This window comes from Bombus affinis, chromosome 4, assembly GCF_024516045.1.
Source record: "Bombus affinis isolate iyBomAffi1 chromosome 4, iyBomAffi1.2, whole genome shotgun sequence".
Lineage (NCBI taxonomy): Eukaryota > Metazoa > Arthropoda > Insecta > Hymenoptera > Apidae > Bombus > Bombus affinis.
This window is the reverse complement of record NC_066347.1, coordinates 9192582-9205297: the sequence shown is the minus strand read 5'-3', so window position 1 is coordinate 9205297 and position 12716 is coordinate 9192582. Positions and strand designations below refer to the sequence as shown.

General features: G+C 39.2%; 1 protein-coding gene across 19 annotated transcripts in view; it reads left to right on the top strand.

Moving 5' to 3' along the window:
• LOC126915820 (neurobeachin) overlaps positions 1-12716 on the top strand; it is a 413960-nt gene that overhangs the window by 329746 nt on the left and 71498 nt on the right. For 17 of the 19 annotated variants that reach the window (XM_050720868.1, XM_050720855.1, XM_050720867.1 and 14 more), the window contains 7 exons: positions 275-482; positions 1019-1366; positions 2535-2661; positions 2788-2896; positions 3009-3184; positions 3417-3691; positions 3867-4003. In XM_050720868.1, coding sequence (XP_050576825.1) covers positions 275-482; positions 1019-1366; positions 2535-2661; positions 2788-2896; positions 3009-3184; positions 3417-3691; positions 3867-4003 — 1380 coding nt within the window. The remainder of the gene's footprint in view (positions 1-274; positions 483-1018; positions 1367-2534; positions 2662-2787; positions 2897-3008; positions 3185-3416; positions 3692-3866; positions 4004-12716) is intronic. The other 2 variants (XM_050720861.1, XM_050720856.1) reach the window with 1 other exon arrangement.

Sequence of the window (12716 nt, the reverse complement as noted above, 5' to 3'; positions counted from 1 at the left end):
TCTCGATTAAAAGTAATGTTGTTAAATACACTTCTTTCACGATGTATCTATCTTGAAAAATATTCATTCAACGAATTATATATAACATGTCAACAATATAAAACAATATTTTAGAGATCAAATAGAATTTTCTTGAAATTCAATATACACACAATCGTGTTCAAACCGATCGATCCTATATTTTTCGATTTTCTTTAATCTACGTACCTAATAAATATATGTTTAACGAGTATATTTTGTGAACACACCGAGATGTTAATGTCGTCCCTTTTAGAGCAACGACTCCAGCGAAGAAACGGTGCATCGTAGCAATATTACCGCGGATGCCAGTCCTTCCGAGGTTGCCACGGATAATGAGAACAAACACAACTCCTCCGAGGAAGCTTGGACCGACGTAAATCTTAACGAAGACGGAGACACGATCCCAATGACGAATCAAAGGGAAGATCCGCGAAATATTCACAACATGGCGCACACTCGCGGTAAGAAATCCATTTGATGTTACGAGAAAAGGAAGTAGATTGGCAGGACATTTATTCTTTTATATTCTTTTGTTTCGTTTCTCTATTATCCCTAAACTAAATTCTACTCTGAGACAACCTTCAACTGTTAAGACCAAAGATAAGAATCTATAAACTACCTGTCTGGCGGTAGTTTTCTCAGAAGATTTGGTTCCAAATTCCAAACTGACGATACCATCGCCAACTCTTTTTACGGCTTAAACAAATTCTGTCCTCGTACCTTTACCTTTTCTTTTTCTTTCTGTTTTTTAGTCTTTTCCAATTTGAAATTCTCAATATTGCCTGAATTCCTCTAAAACCAAATACGTTGAAATTAGACATTGAAATTAAGAAAAATGCGTTTATGTATAAAAACGTTACTATATCGAATGTGCATTATTTTTCGCCTGCAGTTTACACGCGTGATGCTTGCTGATACCGAACGTGTCAGTTTAGAAAACTTTGAAATGGAAATGTGGAATGAAAAATGAGAACTGTGATTTTCCTTTCTGATACAGGTGAGATTCAAGATAGCGAAGGAAACGTTCTGGAGCAAGGGATGCTAAGTAACGCGGAACGCGGCGAGAAACCTTCCGGGGAAATCTCAGTGGTTCGCGTATCGGATAGATTGGTGATGACTTCCGCGTCGCCACGTCCGGACGAGTTACCGATCAAGGGACTGGTCGACCATCTTCCAGTTCCAACACCATCGCGCGAAGCGTCGCTCACACAAAAATTAGAAATGGCACTGGGTTCTGTTTGCCCGCTTTTGCGGGAAATTATGGTGGACTTTGCCCCTTTCCTCTCGAAAACTCTCGTTGGCTCCCACGGACAAGAATTGCTGATGGAAGGCAAAGGTAGGACTCGTAAGTGCAATCTCATCGACTAATCTACTAATATGTGTGTATTGCTTGGTATTAATACGTTTTTATTTTAATACTGCTAAATTTTGTTGTAGAATTTGGTTGTGTAAAATAGTTTGAGCTTTTGGTTTTAAATGTGGTAGCGGTTATCCGATGTAGATTATCTTATACGAATTATCATTTAATTTCATGGTATTTTGTGAGTAAAGATTGTACGTTTATTTATATGTACATGTACCGTTTAACACATTATGAACGGATTGCGTGTCTTCTCTTTTGGAAAGTACCAATGGACAGTGATAAATATTGGTCAGTTTAATCTTTATTTTTTGAAAATGAAATTCAAAAAGAAATATCTGAGAAATGTCTGTTCTTAATGTGTTCGTAGAAAAATATAATATAATATATATTATATAATATATGTTTTAAAGAAAAATGCATTAGAAAAAAGAAGATCATAGCTTCGAGTAACGCAAGTTATCCTTATTTCACAAAAACACCTATTTACTATTGATAAGAAGAATCGAAGCGACAATCCCATGTAACGATCTTCTCTTCTTAGGCCATAAACTGTGACACATATGTCTCCTTATTTGAACGGAAACTTTTACAGTCATTAAATGAACTTTATCATGCAACATAGTCGGGAAATTCTAGAGGAAAGTCCAACGTAGTGGATTCTTAAGTCGCTTTGCATCAACACCAGGCTCGTATATTCCTTTCGTCTTATCTGTGTCGATTCATCGCAGCGAATGTATTCAAATTAGTCAGTTTATGGTTCCGCTTAGAAAGATGGAACGCGTATTCCGGGATAATCGTTGAACATTTGTATTCACGTGACGCGGTCGCAGTCCATGGCACTTCGCGGGGATTTTATATTCGTGGAACGTCGCGGATGACGGCCGTGCCACGTATCGATGCACTTTTATTTTTAAACAACAGCTCGAGAAGCGATACGTTCACCGGTCGTTTATAAATCACCCGGCCGTCTATGCCTTTCCTATTTCTTTCTTCCATCCGTGTCCCGCTGCTTCTTCTCTGTATTTTACAACTGAATTTCAAACCCCGCGACTTCTTTTTCCCCATCCATAATCCCATCGTTTTCTCGACCATTCGACTGAACGACCAAACGAGACATTTTTAATGATTCGATCCTCCTGTTCCACGTTAGGACTGACCACCTTCAAAAACAGCAATTCCGTGGTGGAATTGGTGATGCTACTTTGTTCCCAAGAATGGCAGAACTCCTTGCAGAAGCACGCAGGCCTGGCTTTCATCGAGCTCATTAACGAGGGAAGGTAAGAAGGGCTCGTTATACGATGATCGTTAGAACGACAGAGTTATAGTGCGTGCAGTAAACCGCGGCTCGAACTACGCTGGTTCTCGTAACGCAAATCGTAAAAGTTCGCGTTTATACTATGCAGGTTACTGTCTCACGCGATGAAGGATCATATAGTGCGAGTGGCCAACGAGGCTGAGTTTATCCTGAATCGTATGAGAGCGGACGACGTGCTCAAGCATGCCGACTTCGAGGTATCTGTTTTTTACGTATACTTAATTATATTTCTTGACGTAATTTGCGATTACTGTTTTTTGCATTGGTATATGAAACTTTGTGATAGTAATTTTGAAATTTTTGGCTCAGTCGCAATGCGCGCAAACATTGCTCGACCGACGAGAAGAGGAACGAATGTGCGATCACTTAATCACGGCTGCACGAAGACGAGACAATGTTATTGCCAGTAGATTGTTGGAAAAGGTCCGTAATATCCTGTCGAACAAACATGGTGCTTGGGGATATATGGATCCAATGGCTGCAAAGTGAGTCGCCGTATTTCTTTATTTGGAATGTTGTTAGGATGTCGAGAATTGTATTAAATAAAACAGAATTATTTTAAATAAAACAAATATTAAAGATAAATATATGGAGGATTGACTTGCTCAATTTTTTTTTATATTATACGGTTCATTGAATTTCTTTAACTTCCATCTATTACTTAAAAATTAAATTTAAGATATACATATTAAAAAAAAAAATCTTGTTGAAATTCAGATTGGCCGAATACTGGAAGCTAGATGCTTGGGAGGATGATGCACGTAGACGTAAGCGTTTCGTGCACAATCCACTAGGCTCGAGCCATCCCGAAGCTACACTGAAGGCGGCCCTCGAACACGGTGCACCCGAGGATGCGATTCTGCAAGCGCGTGAAGAGTTTCACGCGCATCTCGCAGCCTCGCGTGCACATCAACAGCAATTGCAGTCGGCGGATCTGATGGACGACAGTGAGCTGTTGTCGGACGACAGAGACCTCGATAACGATCTGACAGGTTAGATCTTCCTTCATTTCATTTCGTTTTATTTTCTCTTATTTCCTTTGCTTGCATATGTAAGCGAAACGTGACACGTTCTATCGTTTAAATTATGTTACACGTGTATACGTTTATGTATATACATATACATGCGCGGATGTATGTGAGCTACAACGAGATTGTGTTCTGTCAGGCCCGGTGAACATCAGCACGAAAGGAAAATTGATCGCGCCCGGTATCGTGGCTCCTGGTATTATCTCTGTGACGTCCGCGGAACTGTACTTCGAGGTGGACGAGGACGACCCGGAGTTCAAGAAGATTGACAGTGAGGTAAGTACATACATGAATCTTTTTCTATTCACATTGAAATTATTGGATACGCTGATACAAGGGGAAAGCGTTAATGCTTGTATATAAATAATGGAACTTGAATCATTTGCAACGATACAATTCTTTTAATCAAGTTGGAATTAATTGCTAAAAAATTGTTTTTCCTGGATCTGACTCTGTGCTCTGTGCTTAAGAAAAGTTAAGTTAAATTATATAAATCACTATATATCGTTATCTAAATTAAAGTAAAATAAAAAATCTTTATTTATTTAATGAAAATTTTACTTATACTAATTAAGATGACCATTTTGTATGACACGAAACATATTGTAGGAATATCAATTAGAGAAACGTTCAGTAATTCCGTCACGATACCTCTTAAGGATAAGTGTTTATGTAATTTGCTACTCTTGTTGGTTCTTTGATGTATAAATGGGTAAAAGGAAATATTTGAAATCGAAAAGAATTCTAATTGATTTGCTGACTAATCACTCAGTTGTTTTTCGGATTACGACAGAAAATCTGAGATTCGAACAGCCATTATGTTTGTCACTTTTCGCGTTATATATTGCGACTGTATTCCCTTGCTTACATTTATCACTTGTCACACACAATCTTAATGATTAATCATTGTGTCAGTTTGTCCGCGTTAAGATACCGTCTATTACATGCATTTGGAGCAACTTGTTGCGTTTGCGAAGCTATCTCTTTGAAATATGGTTACTGGTCTCCATGCAGATAACGTTCCCTCGCGCTCTGAAATCTAGGGCCACGCGGAGACTCACTTTACTCGCCAGAGAAAATTTTTCTACAACAAATTTATGCACAAATTTTGCAAATATACAAATCGAAACATAGGTTGTTAATTAGTAATTGGGCAAGCAATTCTGATAAACTTCCTCACTTTTTGAAGAGACTTGTACGTGAAATTTTTATTGAAAATTCTGGGAAATATAACTGGAGCTACATAATATTTCAATAAGATTTATTATAACACGCATAAATCGATCTTAATCGATAACAATTTAAAAGGAAATACAAATATATTAGTCGCATGATTTGCATATTTTTTAACGAAAGAACTGTAAAACTAAAAATTGTCAGAATGATGCACAAAGAAATTCAAATTCGAGATTGACGTTCATATCAAAATTAATTATGCAGAATAAGAAAATTAATCGAAGAACAATGAATAATATTTTGATTAAACGGTATCCCATTTACCAAAGATTCAAACTACTCAAATTTTCTACGCAGTTACCAAAAACGTTATCGACCGTGTTTACGACTCCAGAAATTCTCAGAAGAATTTTACTATAAATAAACTTCAACTCCGAGAAGAATGACGAGGTAGACCACTGGCAGCGTTGGTTTGCGACAAACAGTATTAATCACAGGTCGGAGCAAGGAATTTGAATAAATGCGAATCATAAATGATGAGACGTGGCGAAAGCTTCCACAATAACGTAGTTGGAATTGGTTCGGACGTGTCCCTGTCTATCAGTGTGCATAATGTAGTCACGTCTCGCGACGGTGGTCATCCGACCGAGTGAAAATGAAAAGAGAACGAAAAACGGAATAAAAAAATACGGGAAAAAAGGAAGTAAATAAAACGGAGATTAAAAGGAGAGAGAAAAGGAGGTAGAGCGATAAGAGGAACGAGAAGAGAAGCGAGAGACTGTGAGCCCTGGAGAGAACTAGAGGCCGATTATCATATATCGGTCGTAGATCTCGCGTTTGTATAACTAGGGAATAAAACAAACAGAGGAGGGCCCCATGGGGTCGGCCGATCTTCAGGGTCGGCAATTATGAGCCCCCCGCGGGGCCCGGTATCTACCTTGCCTGCTCTCCTCTCGTTTTCTCTCTCTTTCTATTTGCCTTCTGCATCGCTCCACCACGTACTAAGCACACATCTGTGGCATAGGTGGGCATACAGATTCTCAGGAATGCACTGGAACTACCACGCTTCCCCTCCTATCTAGTAACTATTGCACGTTTACCGCAGACATCCTGTTTGTGCGATCCTCCTCGCGATCCAATGGGAACCGATGGATCGAGAAGTATCTCTCGTCGATCGAATTCCACCTTGGGTATTTATAGAAGCAACTTGAAAGCTTCGAGTTTTGTAAATGAGAGGCTAGAAATATTGTGCTCTGCTTTGTGTAAGATGTTCGTTTGTATGGTTAATGGACGGTTGGGAAATAGATGAGAGGAACAAACTGAGTTAGGATTGTTCGTGTTAGAATACAGAGATGTACCTAATTGAATTCTTATACACTCATTTCAGTATCGGTGAATAACTGGTAGATACAGAGAAATGATATAAATTGTCGAAACGTTTTGTAATTTTTAGTTATGTAATACTAACTTTGAAATTTATCTGTATGCAATAATTCGACTGAACATGAATAACGTGATTTTGATGAATCGCTTAATGTTTATTTTGAGAGAGCGAAAAGAGGAAAAGAGAGACTCCTCGAGCAAATCTTGCTCATCTTCATCACATTCTATGTTTTGGAATACGTACACGAATGATTTGGAAATAGATCAGTAAATTAAGCCTTATAGAAAAGTATACCTTTTAAAGAAAAGGATGAATAAGATTTCAAAGAAAAGATATATTCGCTGTGAAAAGGTTATCCACTTATTATTATGTCACGCGTTTGAAACAACAATAATCTTCATTTTATAAAGGACGAATAAAATAATAAATAAGAAAGAAGCAAAATTGCAATGCAATACTTGTATCTATTCGTGGAAGAAAAAAATGTCACTTTAATCGGTGAATTTCAATCTTTCGAAAACTGGTCACAAAAAAGTTAAACACGAAAGTGTCGCGTCTTGGGTTCGATTCCAGGGTCACCAAGAATTTCTACTCTTCCCGACGATTTTGTCATGTTCACCTGTCATCTTCTATATATCTCGACCAGACGAGTCTGTGAATAGGAGCACGGGCTCGTCCCGCCTCTTAATTGGAATCCTGTTTAAACAGAAACACGCTGAACGCACCTGGAAGCGTGGATGACTGGAACGAGTAAAGAACCGAGCGAAAGACGAAGAAAACAAGCTAACCAAACAGACCAAAAGGAAAAAGAAAAAGAAAGAACAAGGAAAGAGGAAGAGCTAAAAGAAAGGAGAGCAAAGGAAGAGTGAAAAGGCCGAGATAGGAGCGGAGAAAGAGAGGCTAGTGGTTCACGATCGAGACACGCTCATTAGTCGAGGATGTCCCGAGGGTAGGCGGGAGGCTTCGTCGAATTCGTAGGCGATGGATCACTCGATAGTCGAGTCGAGACTTAAGCGATCGTAATGCGCGGACGTAGAAGAGAGGCTGCATCGGGAGTGGCCCCAGGGAGAGACTGCATATCGGTGAACTCTCGGTTCACCAGCTTCGGCTGACTGGCCTCACCTTGTTCGCCGATCGCGCCGATTCTCCTCCTCTCCCGGCTCGAGCTTTTATAATGGTCCCGGGCAAACGTATTTATCGTGATTTATTGTTTACACGGGTCTCCTTTCTCTTCGGTTACCTCTATCTTCCTTCATCCTATGTCCATGGACTCTCTTTCAACGGGTTCTGCGCTAGAGATAGAGGATGCACACCGTGCGATTACGTCCGATGTAAATTATTGATCGTCCACGAGGAACATTAATATCTAAAACAAATAATGGACCGTTACATCCTGAACCCTTTTGAGTTCTGCGCGCCCTCTCTCTTTCTTTTCGTTCATTCCAACTCCCCATTGATCCGAGTAGATCCTACCGTTCGTTTTATCTTTTGCGATTTTCTAATTGTTTCTCTTTCTTTCTTCATTTGCATCTCTTTTCGTTTCGATCGGTTCGAATCGCTGTTTAGTATGGTAATTAATATACATTTTGGTTACGCTGGTGAGGAGTCTGATTCACGGCAAACGAAGTAGGAGGCAATAGTATCGTGCGCAAAAGTGAACGTGGGTTTCATGAATTCCGAGGAATCGCAATTTAGAGAATCGTTGAAGGATACGAATAGTAGCTCGTGGTGTTTAAAATTCTGCCTTTACACAGTTATTACATCTCTTTACTGTATTTGCACGACGTTGCACGGCTTACGTGCTCTGTGGAAAGTGGCAGCTCGGTAATTGCCGTACTTTCAAGCACGCACGGTACTCTCGTTACGCCAGCCTGCCCTCGAGATCCGCTCGTCCCATACAGAATCTTCGTCCTTGCTTCATACTCTGCGGTCATTTATATGCGGCGAGAATCTAGAAGACACAAGAATCGTAGAGCGTAAATAAAATTATGGAAATGATCGGAAAGCTTGGGAATAAAAGGAAATTATTTATATAAATATTTATTCTGCATTTCTTTTCGAATTGATAATTTTTATTTTGATTTTTTCTGCGAACCCAGTTTCATCCTCTTCGAAGAATTACCCGAGAATGGAGTTGCTTAATGCAAATTAACTAATAAATTAAAGATTTCAAGTATTGTGAATGAGTAATATATTACTCACTCATCTAATCGAAGAGTTGTTACGAGGAAAAGTATGACAAACGTGGAACATCACACACATGACTGCTTAGAAATATACCGTTCGATTGTCATCACCATTCAGTCTGCATAACGGATGGATACATTAACCGCTAATCTAGTAAATAAATGTTTCTTCAATCCACCATTTAACTTCTTCCTTTATACACAACTCCGTTACATAACATTCAAGAAAATGACCAACAAATTTCCATCTGTCCAATCTTACACGCGATTCAACGTTTCGACTCCAGCACATGTTCGCCATTAAAACCGTTGAAAGGTACCGAGAACGGGTTACAAGAACAAGCAATCACGGAAAGGAACGCGATGCGAGCTAAATGCCTTTAAACAGGATTCCATTTTCCACGATTCACACTTACTTCGCCATACAAAAGATACAAAAAGCATCTTATTGAGGACAAACATCCAAGAATGTTCCGAATGTTGAAATTCACAATTGCTAAAAAATATAAAAGAACATTTGTTTGAATATAAATTGCCATATTTTCGTAGCAAGGCATGTTTAAACCCTTCATTAGAAAGTACAACGAGGTATCGAATTGCGATGGTACCCTCGTGACTTAACATATTCAGTGCATAAGTTCCGGATTCGTGCCGATTTCGACGATATGCATATGAAAAGTTCAGGAGGGAAATGATCGTAATTTACTGTTAGACGAAATTGAAATCTTGGCATCACTTTTCAAAGAGGTGTCAAATTAAGAGAACGGAACGGACACGACTGGAAAGAAAACTTTAAGGGTCAAATTTAATCCTAGCTTCGAGGAAGGACGATCAACGTTAAATTTCTCTAATGGAAAAATGATCACCGTTGTATAGTTAACAAATAATTTTCAAGAATACAATCCAACGGCGATAAAAATGAGAAAAAAGAAGCTTTCATAATAATCCATTGTAATATTAAGTATATATCCATAATACATCCATAATGATATCCATAGTAATCCAAATAATATTTCGCGCTGTACAAATAGCTTTCGTCTGAAAGCCATTTTGTATTGGTATATAGAATATGCAACAAAGATCCAGTCGGCAGTAAATGTTAAAGCTCGCGGTATCGTGACTCGTCGGAGCTCGCATTTTTATGGAAACGGAGTGGTTGTGGCGCCTAAAGCTCGCAAGGGCTGCGGTATAGCTATTGCAAACGCATGCTGCGAATATCCCAACGGGATACTTGCATGGTACGCGAAGAATGGAACAGGAGGGGAAAGACGGGAAACAGACCCACCGGACAGGTGGTCCGTTGGTGTATGTTGGCGCGCACTCATTGCCAAGTGAGATGCCATTAACGGGAGTACAATATCGGGAAAAATCGAAGAAACCATCGGATCGTTTATCAGCGAACGCAAGACGAGCTACGCTGGTCATATATCATGTTGCGGTAAAGATTTTCGATTTATGGATAGGGAATATTGCGGTGTACGGTTGCCAGTCCGTGGAAAAATCGACGGATGGTTCGTGGTAGCGAGCAACAGCGAGGTTTGACGAGGATTGAGGAATCCTGCAAGTTAATGGTTTTATAGGTGTCCATGCTGTGGCTAGGGGATATTAATTATTCGTTTAATTTATGGTCGGAGGATGTTGCGAGTTCGAATTACCACGAAACAGGCAGTCGACGTTTATTGTCGGGAAGTATGTGGGACTCGAGATGTTTTGTGGATATCTAATCTTTTGTGAAGTGAAATTAATCGTTGGTTAGGTCATGAAATTTATGCAATATATGAAATATCGTTGTTTGGAACTGTTGATAACAGGAAGAAATCTATGGTGAAAATTTGTATGAAATATTGGGAGGTTCGTTAAATATGTATGAATGCGAAGGTTTTTATCGAACGTTATTGTAAAGTGATACTTCATTTCATCTAAGTAACTCTTACTTCTCCGCAGTAAGCGCTTAATAAAGTAAATAATGGGTAAACCGATTCTTCTAAGATTCAAACCGGCTAACTTCCTGATAATAAAGTACAGTAATGAATAAAACATTGAAAAAATGTATCACATACTTGTAAATTGCTTGAAACGTGTATAATATCCTTGTGAAAAGCACTCATCAACTGATCCCTAATTGTCAATCATGATATCCCTCTTATGCTATCAATGGATATGATATCGGAGTATCTTGTTTATTTAGGGAAGGTCGTACGAGTATAGTATACGTTTTGCATCAATGAATAATCGTAGGAACTGGTTAGAATATACTCGTTAAACATTGGCTATCTAAAAAGATAAATGTCGCAACGCGTATTTTCAATTAACAATTAACCTTGTTCGACGAAAAATAGTTTTTACGCATGCACGAACAACCGAGCATACTTGCGGTCGATTTGCCATTAACAACAGCCGTAAGCTACCTTATTTTCCAATCCGTAAACACAGCAATCTGCACATTTAATAAACAATTAATTTTGTTTTATGCAAAAGAGTTACTGTAGTTTACCGTAGTTGTTTGAATTATTTCTTTATTTTTTATATTTTTTCTTACTGAACCTAACGAGCGCGATACTTTCTTACTCCCCTTTCGTTATTATATTAGAGACTAATGGTGTCTCACAGTATATAACGATTATTTCATACAAATTTCAATACTGGATATATAAGACGGTGAAGCTTATCTGACTGGAATATTATTATACTATATCCCGAAACGCAATAATTAACGAAACTATTACGCGAAACGATCTCATAATCGCATCCCGATGCGAGTTCATCGTACGTCGGACACGCGCACAGTTTGCGGGCAAACGAAATACAGACGTAGGAAAGAATGATCGCGGAGGGCGTGCACCACGCGAGGAAAGGTCGAAGAGAAATGGCAGGAAGGCGGGAAAGTAACTGTGAACGAGCGCCGATTTAATGTTATGCGATTATGCCCCTCCGCGGCGATGCATATGCATGAAATCCTGGTGATATATCGTGAATGACGTTGGCAATAATGCAACTATAATTATCCTGTGCTCGATACAGACTGATTTAAAAAGTCGCGTACGCGTTCGAAAGTAAATATACGGCCATTATGAGCGCGACCGCAAGTTTCGTTCCGCTAGTTCGATTATATATTATCTGTCGATCGATGCAGATCAGTTACGTTCGTTTAATAAATAATAGTTAAGTCACATTCACTCGACGCTTGCATTGTGTCGATCGGCATCGGAGTACTTACCGTGAATAGAGGATTATTCGTGGAGTTCGATGTTGAATGGCAATGAACATATGGCATCGTGCCATGATTACCGCGGATCACGAAGTATAGTTACAGTTAATTATTCCTCCTTTGCTTTAAACGATTGTGACTCAGAACGATTGAGTAATGTGTCCCTTCTTCTTCAGTGGTTATGACCTTTTCCACTTGTCCTTTTCTTTCTCTTTTTTATATCTTCACCTTTTTCAATTTATTGTACCTTTCATACTTTTAACTGCATCAAACGATCGATTTCTACGATTTTGATCTGAACGATTATCCAGTTATCGTATTATACACTAAGAATGAAAATTTATCCACGATAGTACCTCAGATACATAACAAATCAGAGTACACATGCGTACATGCGTAAACGTCGCGTTTTAATCCGCGAAGCCAAAGATTTTGATGGAATTCGACGTTATAGTAGCTCACGGCTAGCAGCCAGGCCGTACGACGACCAGGCAGTTAGTTTGGTAAACATCCATCAATTCGTGGGTAGGGCACTGTAAGGCAAAACAGGGTTGAGTCTGAACAACAGGCAGTCTAGAAGGAGAGCGGGCGGATTCATTCTCAACAAGGCAGGGTAATCACTGCTATTAGCGCGGACATTACTCCGGTGGTCCGCCAATCTCCTTAGCACTCCATCATATCGCTACCTTGAGGGCCTTCTCTACTTCAGCGCGTAGAGAATAGATTGTATACTCTTTGCCAAGCAACAAGTCTCCGCTTGTTTATATTTCAGTCGACCAATCACTATGCTTGTCCACTATACTTTTCAACGATATATGAACCAGGTGTGGAATTATTAAAAACAAAAAAAAGAAAAATATATAGAAAATGACAAGACCGGTTAGAAAGATACGTAAGTTAAGAGAATGGAAAGTGAGTTGTCTCGTTGACAGCATTGACAACCGAAAGATCATTCGATGGAACTGGCTGTGGCACAGGATTTTTTCGTTCGTATGATATCCTTCGTTGGCTATTAGAGGCGTGACTAACGATTAT